Below are 18,982 nucleotides of genomic sequence, written 5' to 3' on the forward strand. Positions count from 1 at the left end.
ATGGCATTCCTCTTTAACATAATTGTTTGATTTGTTTTCCCTGTGCATTCAACAGATGGAGAAGAATCGTGGACTAACACCATATCGCAAAAAGGCCTCGAAGAATCTACGGAAGAAATTCAAGGTAAGATGATTATATGCTAGCACAGGGCTCACCATCGTTTTCGTCTTGCTCCTCAGATGATGCATGGAAAGGCGGTGACAAGACGTAAAGGACAAGTCCGGGACATCAGAATGGGAGCAGGACCATATGGAGAGGAATCCACTGGTGTCCGCACAAATTTGAGTAGAAGCGTCAGATTAAGTTAGTCATGCTTAAAAAATGTTAACAAATATGAAAAAAAAGGAATGAACTTGAAAGTTGTCAAGCCTCTTCTGCAGATATGATGTTTTTCGAGAGTTTTGAATCAGGAATGCATAAGTCGAAAGTTATCCTTCCATCTTGAGAATGATGAAATTTGGCATCAGAATGGAAGCAGGACCATATGGAGGTTAGAAAACTTATGAAAATTTCATAAGGGAATTTTTCGAGCTTGATGAGAGTTCAGGTCAAAAGTTTTGAATCAGGATCATAAGTTGAAAGTTAATCATTTCATCTTGAACCCGAAATTATTGACCATGAAAAATGAATATGAACAGTTCATTTACAAAACCTTAACAAAATTTTGAAGTCTCTACACATTTGGAATCCTTCCAGCCTGCCCGTCCCGGGGCTCAAAGTCGGATGCTGCATTCTTGTCCGCAGCGGACTGTAATGTCGCTGCAATTCCACCACGCTGTGCGACTCCACCACTGTTCCTCTGCTCCGCGGCTTGAACCCTTGCAGCATCTTCGTGAGTCACCACCTTATCAATTGGCATCTTTGCGCTGGCATTCTGTACCACCACCACAAAGAAAACAAAAATCCAAACGAGTTACAGCCACGAAAACCTCTTGAGAAATATCTCCAACTTACAGCACGTCATGGACTGTGGGAATTTCGTCTATGGCACCAGCCGCATTCTTGTTCGCATTGCTTCGTTATGCCTTTCCTGAGGAGTTCATGTATTTAAGACCAGATGAGTTTGAAGCTGTGCTTCTGGGCTTCTGGCCATACTTTTTTACTAGTACGTCTTAAGTTGCTCTGCAATGCTAGCATATTCCTGCCCCAATGCTGTCACGAGAGTCGCAGCATGTTTCTGCAACTGATCCAGTGGTATCTCCCTTCCCCAATCTGGGTTAGCTGAACACGCATATTCGCTCAAAACCCCAGCCTTAATCCGGATATTTAATCCCTCGATAGTCTACAAGCAAGTCGCCCGTCACGTAGCTGGGTTAGTGAGGATCGATGACATAGCATTCATCCTCATCATCTGCCTAGTCAGCAGACCCTACAGTCATGTCTATTCACCATGTACTTATACCATAAGCTATGAAGCGCTGAGCGACGACCATTCTGACCATTCCAGAATCTAATACAATGTCCTAGCAAATCCGCAACTGTATTCATCATCGCAGCGGCCCTGCTCCGAGTCAATGCAGCAGGTCTCCTTGTAGGGTTTATAAACACCCCGCGAGAAACCACAAACCACAGGCATAGCACCGACGCAACGAGAAGGAGAGACATCGTTCCTCTACTATGAAAATGCACAATGAGAATGTGAGAAGAAGGTGCAGCACAAGCTCACAACCAGCCTTTCTATTAAGGAGTGGATCCTCAGGAATGCAGCGGGAATGTCTTTCGAACATCCGTGGTAATATAGTTCTAAATGCATGGGGTTGTCATATACATGCCACATGAATCTCTCTGCCATATTCGAGTATTAATTATATGATTTGTGCTTACAAACAACCGTTATGCTAAGCATCCAATCCTCATAGCAAGTTTCCAGGTGTTGCATTACCAACTGAACATTCGGCTTCATCCAATGCATCCATGACAATCTAAGTTTTTCTGTCGACTTCCTGCAAAACGTTGTCGTGTTCAGCATTGACATTGCAACTGCAGCTAGTGCCATTTGGCAGTGGATTAGCAACGCAAGAACAATTCTCAAAGTACTACCGGTGTCTCGAGGTGTTACCTTGTCCATTAGCTGCACTGAGGCAAACAAGGAACGGGCTACATATGGCGCCTCTCTGGCAGCGGTTTTGGAACGGAACAAAATATTAAACACAAGGCATGATGTGTGTCTCTAGTGATGTCAGACAGAGCTTAGTGCTACTACACACAGTAAAGATGAAATCAAATAATTGAATTGAATTTTTCTTCTCACTGGTCTGAAAAGTAAGGCTTAAAGTTGAGCCACAACCTCCTCCAACGATAGGGCATCATCCAAACACAAACCAGCAGTGTAAAGAGCAGGTCCTTATCTTCTTCTTTTGTCCATTTGACTTTGCAAATAAAAGTTTGCAGCATAATGATTATCATAGGGTTGGCATGCTGCAACTCATTCACGAATCTAAGACTGGATTTTAGTTTTTTTCTTCATGATCAAGTGAAGTGAAGTCAACGTCATTTGGTTTGTGGATCCCAGATTATAGCAATTCATGCATTTCCCCAAGAGTGTTGGAAGCCTAAATTGCATTCACATAAGATAGTCCATCAATAACTTATAGTTCACAAAGCTGCCATCTTCGTGAAGGGACGCTGCACAGCTTGCCATACAAATTTGGTTTCACATGCTTGAGCTCACTCACAGCATAACAGTTGCTTGCTGCTTGCTGCCAATACAACAATCAAGTTAAGTTCTATTTAGCAGCATCATCCATAAGTATTGAACCACATGCAAGTTGCAACGTGTATTATGAAAACTTTTTTGAGCTTTTGTTGGGAATCGGGATTGTATAGTAAAGTTTATATATTTTTATTAAAATACATATAAGAATGACTACAATTTCAAAACATGCATTTTCCATCAAGTCATAAATAACTAGAATTGGAGAATGGCTATTTTCTTTAAATACTTTGTAGAATTATAGTTTCTTGAATTTTCCATCATTCTCATAATGTAAACATATCTTATAAATATTCTGGTGTGAGTGCATGGAATATGGAAAGGGAATACAGAAATGTGTATATCAATTAGCCCAAAAACTCTAGCTTATATATGGGAGCGAGTGGTCCGGATTGAAACCAATCCGACAGCTACCAAAATCCCACTACACTAATATTAGTATACGGCATCATAGCCATACACTTGGCCCTCACATCATCCCCTCCTCTCGGAATAATGGAAGGTCATCAGGGTTCTCTTGTAAATGGGCCGGGATCTGGAGGAACGTCAAAAGGAGGCATCGGCAAATTTGTAGACAGTATTAATTGCTCCTGATCCCTATGTATGAAGTGCTTCAACCGCTGCACATGCACAATCTCTGGAGGATTGGCTTGCTGAACGTCATGCCGAACCTTATAAATTTGCGGTCCAACTTGCCGCAACACCTGATACGGTCCTTTCCATTGCACAAAGAGCCCCTTATATAAACCACGTACCGTAAGATGGGGAAAACGGACTAACACCAAATCATCCACTTTGTACTTTGCAGGTGGACGATGATGGGAGTTGTAGTGCCATTTTTGTCCCATTTGTACGCGGCCTAAGTGTTCAGCAGACTCTACTCAGACAAGTGGAAGAATGCTTGTCAAATATTGATCCCATGACTTAGCATCAGGAGCTCGTGGCAATCGCGAAGGTAAACCCAGCTCTGTTGGTAATATTGGATTATGACTATATAGAAGTTTATATAGTGAAGCACCAAGAGAACTCTACACCCCTGTGACATAGGCATACCGAAGAGACAGCAAATAACCATCCCAATCCAAATGCTAAAAGTTCATATACTTCGCAATCATCCCTTTGAATGTCCGAATGAGCCATTCCACCAAACCATCTGATTGTGGATGATAAGCACTCGTAAAAGTGTGGCGTATCCCCAACCGAGACGTCAAAACATGAAATACCTCAGCCATAAATGCAGGACCATTATCTGAAAGAATCCGCTCTGGACAAGAATGTTGGAACACTACTCGATTGAGGAGGAAGTATCCAACAGCAATTGCAGAGGCGCTAGCAAGAGCACCAACTTCCACCTAACGAGTCAAGTAGTTAGAAGCAATAATAACATACTCATTGCCGGCAGTCAATCGTGGAAAAGGTCCCATAAGATTAAACACCACCAACTCAAACAGACAGGAAACTGCAATTGACTCCAACTGTCCTTTCGCAGCACAAGGGGGAGTATTACAAGCTTGGCACCAAACACAACTACGCACATACCGGATAACATCACATCGCATCTCCGGCCAATAGAAAGACCTGCACAGCTTCTCGGTCACACGATGATGTCCCATATGCCCACCTAGAACATGAGAATTATGGTAGGCATGGAGAAACCGCGGAATAAAGATAGAAGGCACCACCAGCCGTAAAGGATCATCAGGATCCGTCCCCACAAAATAAAGGAGGCCATCTTCAAGACGATATTGAGAATGTAAATGCCGAAAAGGCAAGTCATCAGCAAGTGATGCAGGATTCTCAAATGCATCTCGAAGCCTTCGAATCCACGGCTCAATCTTTTGAGCTTCACGAACCTCATCAAGAGAAGGTAGATCTTGCTTTGCACCTTGTGGACACTAAAAGTCAAGTACAGAAACCACTAACGGCACAGAATCCTCGTTTAGAAAATCCACAGATGCTGGAACAACAGGCTCATCAGAAACATGAGAAGAGAGCGGAGAAGGAAGGGGAGCTCGAGAAAGGGCATCAGCATCAGCCATAAAACTCCCTGGGCAATGAACAACATCAAAATTATATATTTGAAGCTTCAAAGCCCACCAAGCAATACGACCAACCAGGTTCTTCCGCTTCAATAATGAAGTAATGGCAGCATTGTCACCTTCAAGTAACGTCCGAGAACCATGTAGATATGCATGAAGTTTCTTGAAACCCTAAACTGTCGCTAAACACTCCTTCTCTGTTGTGGAGTAGTTCACTTCTGCTGGTTGTAACGTACGGATTATATATGCAATGGGATGATGCTGACCAGGCACACTCGGGCTTTCTTGCATCAACACACCTCCAAGACCAATATCAGAAGCATCTACGCGCAAAATAAAAGGTTGAGTGTAGTCAGGATATGCCAAAACCGGAGGAGTCGTTAACAGCTCTTTGAGATTCACAAATGACTGCTCACAATCTGAAGACCAGATGAAAGATGACGTTAATGACTTTAGCAACGCTCGCAACAGTGCAGTGCGATCAGAAAGATGATCCACAAAACGACCAAGATACTACACCTTGCCCAGGAAGCATTACACATCATTCACATACTTCGGAGTAGGGAACTTTAGAATGGCTACAAGTTTATCAGGATCAACTTGCAAACCTTCACGAGAAATACAGTACCCAAGATAAGTTGTATCCTTGGATCCAAACACGCACTTCAACCGCTTCAGCTTTAAACCAACGTCCCGTAGCCGATCCAACACTTTACACACATCACGAATGTGCTCCTCCCACGTCCCCTTCGAGTGAATCAAGACATCATCAATGAAGTCAGCAGTCACCTCTGGCATATCACAAAGAACCTCGTCCATCATCCACTGGAAAGTTGCTAGAGCATTGTTCAAACCAAACGGCATCACCAAGAACTCGTACAAACCAAATGGTGTACAAAAAGCAGTCTTAGGAATATCTTCTTCGGCCATCGATACTTGCCAGTACCCAGAAGCAAGATCGAGCTTGGTGAACCAACGACTTCGCCCTAGACAATCCAAGAGATCAGCCGTGTGAGGAAGAGGGTACACATCCGGGATTGTCACTTCATTTAACGAACAATAGTCGATGCAGAAACGAATACTCCCATCAGGCTTCGTCACAAGATGAGGTTCACATGCCCAAGGACTCCGCGACTTCTGAATAACACCCTTCTCCAACATCTCCTTGACGTTTGCACGTAAAATCTTGATCTCCTTGGGTGACCGACGACGAACAGGAACCTTGATTGGACGAGCATCCCCGGTTAGAATCGGATGACGTGTGGCAATCTTGGCCCTAGAAGATAGGTCAAATTCAAAGAGATTAGAATACTCCTTCATGAGCCGATCAACAACTGCAACACAAAGATCTTCGGAGGGATCGGAAAAGGGAAGAGCAGAACAAGATGGAAACATAGGAGGAAATAGTGGGAAAACAAAAGTAATAGAAGCAGAGGTAGAAGTAAAGGGACGAAGAGGTATAGAAGTGAGAGGAATGAATGAAACATAAGGAAGTATGAGACAAGGGGGAGAAGCCTCAAAGTCACACTTGGCATGATTGCGCTACAACCAATCCATACCAAGAATGAGGTCAAAAGCTTGACTCGGCACCACCTGCAACGACTGCAACTCAAGCTCGAGATCACCCACATGCACAACCAGATCCGCCTCATCTCGTGCACATACATGTGTACAGCCATTGCCATTCTACTTGGGTTGTCCTAAAGTTGGAGTATGGCCTTAGCCATATTGACTAGCCATAACCATTAACTTTAATTATTTTTTTATTGGCAATCTATATACCACTTCCATATTGTGGTGGTGAATTACCAGCTACCGATTGATCTAGCATAACTCTCTTACCTCTAAGTACTTATAGTATCAACAAGAATTCGGGTCCATATTAAACTTGTGTTCCTGCTGTTCCAACTCCTCTTCTTTTTCCTCCACCAAATTATCTAAGTCCTGATCTCTGGTAACATAAAAACATATACTAAATTATCATTATAATGATGTCTGCTGCCATAAAGAATGAAAACTGGATTTGCCGCACGACGCAAGTGTAGACAACAACATGTGGCAACAGGTCGAGCAATAGAAGATAAACTTGAACCTATATCAACCAACACAGAGAGAAGAATAGGAGACCTCTTGTTATAAAAACGAGCTTGGAAAGTAAACACTGGATGAACCGGTGCCGAGTGAACCCCTTGATGATACTCTCAAAAGAAAGATGGAAGGGTCACTAACTTATTCGCGCAAGGTCCCTCCGTTACTCATGCAACTCCTCATTTCCCATATGCACCTCGGTGTCCAAACCTTCCACCGCAGCAGCACCAACAGGACATTGCTGACGCCAAGGTCTCCATCCAGGAAATGGAGGTCGCCAATCCGGAAAGCGTCGACAACATCGATAAGTATGACCAACTTCATCACACGCCCAGCAACGAACATCACGGCCACGACCACGTCCGCGCCCTTGTCTGTGGACTCGAGTAGCAACAGCATCAACCTCCATTGGAACAGGACCATCACTCATAGGAAATGGAGTTGAAAGACGTGTAGCAAGAAGTGGAAGAGGTGACGTCTCATAACATTATGCCAAGTGAAAAGCATTGTCAAGGGTGGCAGGAGCAAGTGCATACACAAGGCCGACAAGATCTTGACGAAGTGCTGGTCACAACATTCCTAGCTTGATCCGCTCCGACATATTAGGCTCCGCATGAAGCAAAAGACTTCGGAAACGAACGCCAAATTGCATCACCGACTCAGATTGCTCTTGGTAAAGACGATACAATTGTTGGAAGGCATCGTCACAATCGTCAGCATGTCTAAAGGCGTATTTGAAGACATCCGGAAGAACAATCCAATCCCCACGAGTGGCCGCACTCAATCCATTGTACCACTGCAATGCCGTCCCTTGGAGACACATGGGAAACTCACACAAACGTTGAGCATTATCCCAAGAATGATATGTGGCAATCACTGTGAAGTGATCGAACCAATGGTACACATCATCCCCAGGATTCCCACGAAAGAACTCCAGCTAAACGCGAGGATTGGCACCAAGAGCAGGAGGAGTTGGACCACATGCCATGAATGCCGCCATCAATTGAGTTTGTTTGTTTAATTGCAAGCGCATAGCATCAAGCAATTGAACCAACTACTGCTCTAGAGTCAAAAGAGGAGATTGCGGATTGATCATGAAGATGAATGAAAAAGAAAGAGCAAAAGAAGAGAAATGACAAAAAGTTGGAAAGAAATGGTAGATCTAGACAATGCAAAAAGCTAAATCTAAACCAAAATCCTGAAAGGAAATAACAAAAGAAAGGAAATGGAAAAAGTTAGATCTAGACGATGCAAAAGCTAGATCTAAACCAAAATCCCAAATCCAAGCACTCCCCAGGGACAATCAAAAGTGCCCCTCACCTCCACCAATGTGAGTGCATGGAATATGGGAAGGGAATACAGAAATGTGCATATCAATTAACCCAAAAACCTTAGCTTATATATAGGAGTGAGTGGTCTGGATTGAAACCAATCCGACAACTACCAAAATCCTATTACGCTAATATTAGTATATGGCATCGTAGCTGTACATTTGGCCCTTACACTAGGTATTTCTTTGAACTCATTATGCTTCATTTTTAACTTCAAAATTTAAGATGTATGAAAGAATTACCTTCATTAACTTATAAAGTATATGTATCAGAATCTTTAAGATTTAAAATTATAGAGAATACTTTTAATTTGAATTTTTTTAGAAAGTATTATTTGTTTTTTATATGTGTGAGTAATTGGTTCAGTATAAAAAGGTTTGTATGGAGAGGTGCTGCATAGCTTGCCTCTGTATTGATTGCCATGCTGGAACGGGATTATCTTGCCTGTAAACAGCCAACACGCCATAACACTTGGTGCCTGGCCGCCAGGTGTCGCTTGACCACAGAGCCACTCGAGAGTCATCGTAGAGCAATCGGACTGCATGATCAACTGGTACAATCTCCTTGATGCCGTGAGAGAATAACCAGAAGGTAGGAACGTCCCAGCCTCATACTTGTCCTTATAATTGACCTTGCTGAACATGGTATTATAGTGGGCGTGACAGTCCCAGTTCCTTTGTGCAGCAGCATCAGGTGTGGGGAGTGCAGGTATAGGCGCACTTGGCTGTGCACCAGTACTGGCGCCATCAGTTTGAATACACTGAATCTCCAAGTACTGATTGGTGCCTGTAATGCCACCATATCCACCGGTCTCGGCTGCTTCCCACATAGCTGCAAGGAGAGGCGACGAACTCCCTGGTACAGTGGTTCTCCCCAGGACGGTAGGTGAACATGAGACAGTGTTCAACACCCAAACCTTAATCTTGACGACATGTACCGCGTCAATTATGGGAAGATCATCTACAATCAGCTCACCAGTGTTGAAGTTCGGGGACTGATTAAGAACACCTTGTAGAATTCTCCGAACCTGATAAATCAGTGCGCTAGCCTGGGGCCTAGTCGAGGCCTCTCTGTATACCTTACCCATACCCCACAAGAAGCAACGAAACACAAGCATAGCGCCATCACAACAAGGAGAGATGTGGTTTTTCGCAAATTCATGCTGAGAAACTTGGAGAACATGGAGCGCAACCAACACTTATATATCAAAGGCTGCAGATAGGATGCAGTTATATTCTCCTCCTGTTGCATCTCCTCCACCCTCTCCATACTATTACAAATCCCCACCATCTCCTCCACCCTCTCCATACTATTACAAATCCCCACCATCTCCAATTGCATCCCCTAGTTGCCTCTCCAAAATATTGCCCCTTTTTTTTACTTGATTTCACCTCCCAAATTAGGCATCCATGGTAATGTGTTCGACCCTCACAAGGTGACTTTTTTTTTCCAACTCAAGCAATGATGATTATTAAGAGAAAGTCAGCTATGCCGCATTCAACAGTTCAAACAACTCAATCATGGATGTGATCCTGAATGAAAAACAAATGCATTCTCTGAGATCATAAGACTTCTAAACATAGAATACCAGAAGGCCCGCGTCGAACTGAGTGAGTGGTGCTTGTGGTGGAAGCACCTTGTTCTGCATTCTTGCATCCACCCCGTGCAAGTCGAACCGGTTGTTTCACACGTTTGCATCAGCGCTCTTTTCGATCTGCAAAGACTTGAGCGACACCAAAATTCTAAAGGTCCTGCTTACTAAAATGAAGATTCAGGGCATTGGCCTACACCACCTTGCGCCAGGGCAGGTCAGCCTGAGGAAGCAGAAGCACTGTTCAAAGTCATGAAGGATCGTGATATTGAGCCGGATGTTTTCCTCTACAATTGCCTGTCGCAATCCTACGTGAAAGCTGAGCAGCTGGAGCCGGCCTAATGAAGCAACATATGTGATCATGCTGGGCCTTTACTGCAGGGCCTGCCATTACGACGAAGCCTTGGAGCTGCTGAAAACTGTGGACCACGAAACTGTTAAGCTCGGCGAGCAGTTCTTTATCACGTTGATCAAAGCCTTCGCGGAGGCTGAACGTTGGGATGATACCATTTCAGTCTTCAAGGAGATGGACAGATCTTGTTGGATCAGAGGCAGCGTCTACGTGCTGTTGTTGGAGGTGTGTTTCAAAGCTGGCTATTACGAGTCGTGAATCAATTTCTTCACCGCAATCCTCGACAAAGGAATCAACAGAACGCCTGGTGTGTACGAGACTATGATCAGAGCCTACGAGCGAATGAACCGACTGTCAGAGATCTCGGAGGTTTTCAACTACATGCTCTGTCCGTTCACCGCTGGCGTTTATGACCTGCTGCATGAAGTATTTATGAGGACAAAGAACTCAGAGATGCTCGAGGCGCTGGAAAACATCAAGAAAGCCGGCAAAGTCATCTCCGAGGCCTCATAATTTCAGATACTTACCGGCAACGCTCTGACGCCTACCATATACGAGCCAAGCTCAGCACGATTTTTTTTTGGACAACTCACGAAGATGAAGGCACCATACACATTACATTGCCATCGTCCTAGTGGACAGGTTGGGGAACACTTTCCTTAGCGTTTGCATCCAAGCCTTTGTGAGTAATCTGGTAACGGTATGTGAGGTGATCACCGCTCTTGATGGGAGGATATCTGTACGAAGAAGCCGGCAGTCAGGTATGAGTCTGCTGATTTCAATTTAAGATGGACTCACTTTGGCGGATTGGACGGGCTGCAGCAGGTTGGCAGGCACTCCACAATGCAGTCAAAATTTGGCTCCATGAAGAAAGGTATCTGTGTTTGTTCCTACTAGAATCACACTAACAACAAAGGCGTTCGTCATGCTTACCGAGTAGCGCTCTTCTCCATGGTTCAGAACGCGGTGCAGAGTTGACCTTCGATGCCATGAACGTCAACATTATTTTAATTTTGCAGCAGAATCTCTAACCTGTATAGATTGTTCGTCCATCGTTCGAGCATATCTCCCAGGTTTACTATGAAAGCTCTGCAGTGTACATCAGACGAGAACAACTCTCATAATTCTGAAACATACCCTTTGATCGGTTGTACGTCCTCCCACACTTGCTTTTTGGCATCTTTCTCTTTGCAAATCTATCAAACTATCAGGATCGAAAACCTCACCAGTGTTTCTGGCTCATTACCTGAAGACCAGGAACACTATCAGTCGCAAGAAGCGTAAGCATCCCATAGTCACTATGAGCGCCAGCACCAAACTCTCCCTTCTCTGGATTCGTAACTCCAGCTGAATGTGTACCAAAAGTAGTTATTCTTCTTCGTCAGTGATTCTTCCGGTACCTGGATAGTGAAGCAACCGCAACAGTGCCATTGGATGATCAAACATCCCTGGTTTATCAAAGAAAGTCTTATCCAAATCCAGAGAGATCGCAATGAGTTTTATGAGCCGCCTAGATAAATTCCTGAAAAAAAAAAAAAAAAAAAAAAAAAAAAACACGTTTGAAAATGGCAGGAGATATGACTTACTCGACCTCTTGAAAGTACTTCTCCATTGTTTGCCTCCATCCTGGTAGTAACTCTGGTGAGCATAACATGGTAAGTTACAGCAGGCATAGTTTCAAAACCATAGCCAAACCTGGTGAAGGCCACTGATTTGGTCCTTGGTAAGGCTCGTTTGCTCTAGGATCAGTTTCCGGGATTTCACGGCCGATATAATAGCCTTCCTTCGAATCCCCTGCACATCCAAATTTAAATTTTGGAGCCAACATGCCACAAGTTTCCATACCAGCAATTTGCTTGACAGGATCGAGTTTCTCCTCGCTGTAGGGGGTATAGCCCCGATTTCTCTTGTCCTGTAGCACCTTCGTTTTCTCTTCCAAGGGAAGCTCGAAGAACTTCCGGGTCTGATTAAACACCTCCTCCATGAAGGCTTCGCCGATCCCGTGGTTGATAACGTAGAAGAACCCAGTTTCCAAGCATGCCTGGACAAGAATCCAAATGCATCGAAATGCGAAGATCGACAGCTTAACTCACCTTTCTGAGCTGCAGAGCCAGGCTCTTCACATCCGGCGAAGAGATATCTATGCATTCAAGCAGCTGCCGCTCCCACCCCATACCTGTCCAAATTAACAAGAGCCCTAAAACTTGAAACCATTGAGATAATTTTGGACACCCGAAAACTAGTAAAAAGTCACTACATATAATCAAGCCTTGAACTCCCTAAGGAACATCTGGTTGACACTCGCTGCTTGACCAGCAGACAGGATCCAGAAGCGGGCCATGCTCCATGGTTTCCGCCAGCAGATTGATTGAAGAGTTCGTCCCCGAAAAGAGGCCTAATTTAAAACGCTTCAAGGCCATTCACCTTCAAGATAACTTGGTTCCCACAGGGCATATCAAACCAATTTTGAACAGTTGAGGAGTGTGCTCTTTTTAGTGGCCAAAACCAGGTCGTCACCGGGCCAAAGAATAGAATTTTTTATTGAATTTATCTTTGTTGATTGAGTATATTTTTCTTGATTTTTTTTTTTTTTTTGCCAATTGATAGAGGCTCTTGGGACATAAACATTATTAAAATGTAAATGTCATATAATTTAAATTCAGGTCTAGATATTCCCGTGCGCTTTTTTAGTGGTCATTGGGTCAAAGAGTTTTTTTTTTTTTTTTTACTGAGTATATTTGTCATTACCAAGTACAATTTTTCAGCCACTCTAGTGTGTTTAACTATAAGTATATTATTCTTCCTTGCAATATATTATGTGCAAATTATTATGAATAATTGTTTGATGGGGCCCCAACAAAATTGGCCAGAAAAAAGGGTTCCTCATAGCTGTTGAGGATGCTTCTCAATCTGCTTCTTCCACCGTACCTGCTTACACCCTCTCGTGATTCCAGCATTATTTTCAGCCTTCTTATTCTGTTCCAGCACAGCATCCACCAAATTCACCTCTGTCCACATCCTCCACATTCATGTGTAAGTCCAAGGTAAGGACCTGTGTTATGTCAGTTAGGCCATAATCAGCCTGCTTCACTTTCACCTAGCCACCTTCCCATTCTCATCAATGTAGAATTGGTCCACCCCTCATGTAACCATTGTGAATCTTCTTTTTGCCCCCTGTAAATCTGTAAGAGTCATATTTTTTAGATATTCACTTAAAATATTTTGTTCCCTATTTTCCTTTACTTTGTTTAAAATAAAATAATGTTTTTTAAACCTTTATAAATTATAATTTAAAAAGCTGTAAATGAGGAAAGTTGGTTATGAAAGTTGAGTAGTCTGCATTCAAAGGGGTGGGCAAATTGGTTGCTAAATCCACTTTCAAACTCGGCAGCCAGCCCTAACCTTAAAGAAACTAAATTTAATGGTTGGGTCAACCATTAAATTGTGGAAACTCGAGTCTGGAACTGTTAACATGAGCCGGAACATTAGCAAGCCAATTATGGATGTATGTATACTTTGAAAACTCAAAATTTTGATCCATCCTTGTCGATCATCACCACTGAGTAGAGTTCCAAGGCGTCAGATTCTCAACTTGAATTTCAGGCTGCCATATTCAAAATATTAAAAGATGTTCTTTGCTGCAATCCAATCCCGAAGTTTCCTAGAACATGCTAACATTGTCGAAGTCAAAGAAATACCTGTGCTGACGTGCGAAAACGTCCTCTTGCCGCTGCTCCGTAGCGTACACGCGGAGAACTCCCAAGACTATTTACACACAGGCGTTCGATCCCAAATTGAAGATGAAAATGAGGGGTTTTCAGAATGGCCTCATCTCCCTGACATTGCTCCTGCTGTCATTCTGCTTCCAGTGTCATGCCAATCGTCCTGTCTTCGCTCACTACATGCTCTACGCTCCTTCAGGTCCCGATAATCTGGATGGCTACAAGGCCGAGATTCAGTACGCCAAGTCCAAGGGGATTGATGCATTTGCGCTCAACACAAATAGCTGGGAGGACGTGTACAAGACCCGCGCTGACGGGATCTACCAGGCTGCCGACGAGCTTGGCTTCAAAATCTTCTTCTCGCTCGACATGCACAGGGACAACACGCACCTCACTGCGGAGAATGTCAAAGAGATGATTACCCGCTACTCGAGCAGGGCCAGCCAGTACTCCTATAACGGTAAGCAGTTTGTATCTACTTGGCTCGGCAACGAGGACACTGTGTTTGATGGCTACTCCAACGCGCTTGAGGGCTGGAACAAGGCGGTGTTCGATCAGATTGGTGGACGTGACAAGTACTACTTTGTAACTTTCTTTCCAACCGGCGGTACCGAGCAGGAGGTGACCAGCATGATCAATAAGTTCAACTCGCTGATCGATGGTCTTTATGCCTGGGATACTTCGGCTTGGCCTTATTCCAGCGCGGACAACTTCAATTCTCCTTCCAACGATAAAGATCAAGCGTATCTTCGAGCTTGCAAGAACGCTGGGAAGTCGTATATGGCGAGCGTCAGCCCCTGGTTCTTCAAGCACGACGGATGCTGCAACGATGTCTGTACAACTCCGAAGGACCAGACCAGCTGTGGATGCCAGGTGAAGGGGAACTATCAGGGATCCGGTCTCTGGATAAAACGGTGGGAGCAGATCATAAAAGACCAACCAGATTTTGTAGAAATAGTTACCTGGAATGACTGGGTCGAGAGGACCTATGTTGCAAAAATGAACAATCCGAATTGGGGACCTCAGCAGTCCAACGACCAGGACTTTCCTCACGAAGCGTTCCTGGAGCTGGGCTCGTACTACATAAGCTGGTATAAGACCGGGCAGCAGCCTTCAATCACCGATGACTCCGTCTTCATCTTCTACTACTCGCAGAGCGCCAAAGTCACTGCGACGAACGATCCTTGCAAGCCTCAGAACGCGAATGTGTTGGATGATCGTGTTTATGTGGTCACCAAGCTCAAGTCCCCAGCCAGCGTTGAGGTGCAGTCAGGAGGTTCAACACAGAGCTTTCCTGTTGAAGCAGGCGTGACGACTGTGTCCATGCCGTTCCAAGAAGGCCAGCAAAGTGCCAAAGTGACGAGGGATGGCGCACAAATTCTTCAAGTTGTTGGAAGAAAGGGCATCAGCAACAGCTTCTCAACATATGACTATAATGTGTACTCAGGCTTCAGTGCGCTGGTCCTTCCTGAGTTCCTGACTGCAGCATAAAGATTAAAGTACTGTGAGGCTACTGTGAGAGAAAGCAACTTAAAATTTTGACAAAGACCTGTGCAGTTTCGCGCGAAAGGGAAACCGCTGAGTTGGTAGAACACAATAGTTAGCTCACAAGCAAAAAAACAGTAGGTAAACATTCCGCACAGAGAAACTTGACTCGATCAAAGGTGTCAGACACCGATTTGAGATAAAAACAGTTACTCGGGCGCCAAGAACACGAAATGTAAGTATAAGTGATTATGTGAACTTGTAAAAGGAAAAAAGAGCGAGAGCCAGACCTGGCTTGTTCTTCAAAAAAATAGAGTTGATGTTGGGACCTGTGTGTGATAATAGTACTCTCTAGAGCTTGTGATTCGAGCAGCCAGCGACGGAAAGAAACATCCGACGCTTATTCCCGTTGCAATCTACAAAGCCGGAATGATAAGAACAAGAACAAAGAGCACTTTCCCACACTCGTACCTGGTGATCTAGCTTCGACGTTGGAGGCGCGGATACCACATCCGGAGAAGTTTCTCGCAAACAAAGCTTATTTACATTATACGTTGCCCTCTTTTCTGAGCGCACACAGAGGCATTTTGGAGATTAGAAATGGACGCAGAATGGGAGCACGTCCAGATGCCAAGATGCCAAGGATGGTGCATTAAAACCAGGTTCAATGGATCCAACAATGCATGTTGGCACTCCCAGCATTGCCCAGAAGGGGCAACTGCTGGTGCGGAGAAATGTGAGGTCATTGGTGGCGGTCAGAACTATGGGGCAGGGAAGGAGAGTGTTCACTCTGCATCAGAGAGTAGGATTCCAAAGCTGTGGGTGAAACAGAGTACCGTAGAGGTAAATGTGGCTGTGAGGCAATTCTTTTATGCAAATGCCCTTCCTTTCAATTCTCCCTTCTTTCCAGTCAAACACAGTTAACTAAAAGTCAAAGAAATTGCGGTGACTAGATTCTACCCAGAGAAAGTTATGTCACCCATCTCAGTTGTGCGAATCCATATTCTGTTTAGAATTTCGATACTTAGAACTCAGCCTTCTTTGGATGATGTTTGATACAAGACGTCTGAACGTCCTGGACCTGTCGCAATATTAACAATGCGTTCTGTCCATTTATAAAAGGAGTGCTTGCATTTATAGAGATCCCAATTGCAAGTCTCAAGTAAAGCACACCGGCTACTTGTTTCTCTAACCATATAAATGGGGTTTCTCATGCCAGTCAAACTGCATACATCTGAGTTTCGCAGTCTTTTGTTTTCTAGAGAAGAACGTTTCTTAGTGGGTGGCTACTGACTCTTGCTCGCATATTTGTACCATTTTCTCTTTTCCTTCTACATACTATCCTCCTCCTTTGGTCATGGCTAGCAAGAATGATTCAAGTCTGACCAATGAAAGTGTTCTGGCCACTGCCAGTGGTGGGCGGGCTCTCCGTGGTTTCAAAGTGAGTGGCAAAGAGCCTGGGCCAGTGCTTAGCACGCACGTCCTTCAGGTCCCCAGCAATCAGGGGCCCGGTGGATCCACAGAAGACCGAGACGTTGAAGTTCTCCAGCATTGAGGATTACAATACATTTCAAGAGAAGCTCAGCACTCAAGGATGGACTCTTGCGACAAAGGTCGGGGTGAGTTTGGGTAAATTGACCATGAAGCTGCAGGGTGATTACTCCGAAGAGGAGAAGGAGAAACACAAGAAAGAAATGCACAAAAAAGTTCGCACGGTCATCGTCACCGAGTCTTTGTATGTCCCCATGAAGTGCTTTCAGATCCCTCAACTCCAAATGACCCTGACTGATGAAGCCAAGGCAGATGCTCGACGTGTTACCAGCGCTACTGAGGCGACAACTTTCTTGGAGAAATACAGCTCTCATGTGTATGCCGGTTTGTACCATGTTGGTGGCGTGCTCTTTAGGGAGGTGAACGTCACCAGCAGCCATGAGACCAATGCATGCTTGCTGATGCGCAGAGGATTATGCAAGCTGGAAATCTCAGGTGAAGTTAGTTACAGCTCGCCATTTTTCGATGGCAAAGCTGAGGGTACGTTTTCACAATTCTCTGATACCGAGTCCTACGAGTTTGCCAACTCAAGCCTTCAGTTTGAAACATCGAAAGTAACAGTCCGTGTTTGGGGAGCAACATCAGTCGAGGCCAAGGACGAATTTCTGAAGAAGCTGGATGCTGATCATGCTGCATGGGCCTTCATTGACAAGGATATCGACCAGCTGAAAGATCTGGTGGGTATTTGGGAGCTCATGGCAATCGACAGAGATCTGAAGAAGCCCGCACTGGAGATTTGCAAACAATGGCACACAACATCAAGTGGAGAAGTTGCAGAACTTGCATCGTCAAAAACTGACGAGGACAAAAACAGAAGCAAATGGTTGAAGTCACTATTGGATAGGGGTAAGGCTTTTCAGGATGCTATACAGAAAGAAATCAACCAATCGAACTCCGGTACAGGAGATAACAAACCAAAGTAAACAAGAAAAAAGAAAAAAAGAAAAAAGTATTATAATATATAATATAGGGAGTGTACAAAATGCAGCTTCTTGAGACTACTGGACAGAGAAATTGGGGGCAACTCTGGATGCCTCCATGCGTAGATCTCGAGCAGCTGGTTTTCTGGTGTGGAAGCCATCGCCGGAAAGAGAGAAATGCATGGCAAATTTTCTTGCATCAACCTCGCCCACAGTGCATGGCGAATGAGACACACCTAAAACGTTGCCAAGCAAAAATTTGACCTGATCACTCCAACAGCAACATCGAGACCTGGTGGCGGCAGTAGACGACCCTTTGGCCACCCTCGTTGGGTGAACCCCCTCTCAGATTGCAAAGGAGCTGGCAGATGATGCAATCAACGGGCGCCGAAGGCCCGCATTGCTCTTGGGTCCGCAACTCTGGCCCAGAGAAATAACATCGACCTGAACGCATCCCACAAAAGAATATCGGTCGTTACTTTAGACTTATCTTAGAATGATCATTCCTTGCGCCGAATAAGCCCGTAAAGATCTATTTGATGTAGAGCTTGCTCATTCGATCTATAATCTTCAGAAAGGAAACAACAAAATTCAAAACAAAGACGCCTCCTCCTCTACGTGGACGGAGCGCAGCACACGGAATGCAAGGCTCATCGGAAGATAGCTTGAAAGATCACAGAGCTGGTCCAAGAATTCAGTTGCTACGATTACAAAACAAAACAGTGAGATTGCCAGAGGCAAGACAATAACAAATAAGAAAAACGTGGCTCCATCAGATGACAAACTCATTGTGGTGACGCAGAATGTTTCCATCATCGCGTTGATTGACATCTCGATGTTCTCCAGAATCCAGGCCTCAATCATTTGCTCGGAATGTTTCTGAGCAATCATCTTTTGATCAGATCTGCGCTCGAAGCGCTTAATCCACAGCAGCATGCAAGCGCACAGGAAAAAAAAATGCGACATAAGCAGCGAACGTTATTGTTAAAGCCTCTGGGACGTCATGAGAGCAACGTACAAGTATGGAACGAGTGCCCAGGTAGAATCGCCAGCTCCTCCCAAGTTCAAGAAAATGGACTGGACGACCTTTGAGTCCTGGTCTTTGCTTGCTCCAAACTGGCACGCTAGCATCTTCACCTTTGAGACTGCAGAAAAGATGGCGGTGCATGCATTGCAAAGTCCGAGACGA

At 44.5% G+C, this 18,982-nt stretch overlaps 3 protein-coding genes and 1 long non-coding RNA gene across 4 annotated transcripts in view; 2 read left to right on the forward strand and 2 right to left on the reverse strand.

Moving 5' to 3' along the window:
* LOC9641979 (something about silencing protein 10) overlaps window positions 1-309 on the forward strand; it is a 55,496-nt gene extending 55,187 nt beyond the window's left edge. The window contains exons 11-12 of the mRNA XM_024676445.1: window positions 56-124; window positions 181-309. Of these exons, the coding sequence (XP_024532213.1) occupies window positions 56-124; window positions 181-309 (198 nt within the window). The remainder of the gene's footprint in view (window positions 1-55; window positions 125-180) is intronic.
* Window positions 310-10,012: 9,703 nt separating this feature from the next.
* LOC9632249 (2-oxoglutarate-Fe(II) type oxidoreductase hxnY) lies at window positions 10,013-12,316 on the reverse strand. The gene is made up of 12 exons (XM_024677285.1): window positions 12,209-12,316; window positions 11,961-12,156; window positions 11,811-11,909; window positions 11,702-11,753; window positions 11,516-11,637; window positions 11,362-11,462; window positions 11,253-11,311; window positions 11,148-11,204; window positions 11,049-11,094; window positions 10,914-10,993; window positions 10,643-10,852; window positions 10,013-10,580 (listed from the first exon to the last, which is right to left on the reverse strand). The coding sequence occupies exons 1-11, from the start codon at window positions 12,287-12,289 to the stop codon at window positions 10,747-10,749; spliced, it is 999 nt and encodes a 332-aa protein (XP_024533053.1). The 5' UTR covers window positions 12,290-12,316; the 3' UTR covers window positions 10,013-10,580; window positions 10,643-10,746.
* Window positions 12,317-13,921: 1,605 nt separating this feature from the next.
* On the forward strand, window positions 13,922-15,328 carry LOC9632250 (glucan endo-1,3-alpha-glucosidase agn1). The gene has a single exon (XM_024676524.1). The coding sequence runs from the start codon at window positions 13,922-13,924 to the stop codon at window positions 15,326-15,328; it is 1,407 nt and encodes a 468-aa protein (XP_024532292.1).
* Window positions 15,329-15,559: 231 nt separating this feature from the next.
* LOC112347228 lies at window positions 15,560-15,922 on the reverse strand. Its single transcript, XR_002992713.1, has 2 exons — window positions 15,794-15,922; window positions 15,560-15,738 (listed from the first exon to the last, which is right to left on the reverse strand). It is a non-coding gene; the product is annotated as an uncharacterized LOC112347228 (long non-coding RNA).
* Window positions 15,923-18,982: the final 3,060 nt, after the last annotated feature.

This window comes from Selaginella moellendorffii, unplaced genomic scaffold (assembly GCF_000143415.4).
Source record: "Selaginella moellendorffii unplaced genomic scaffold, v1.0 SELMOscaffold_0, whole genome shotgun sequence".
Lineage (NCBI taxonomy): Eukaryota > Viridiplantae > Streptophyta > Lycopodiopsida > Selaginellales > Selaginellaceae > Selaginella > Selaginella moellendorffii.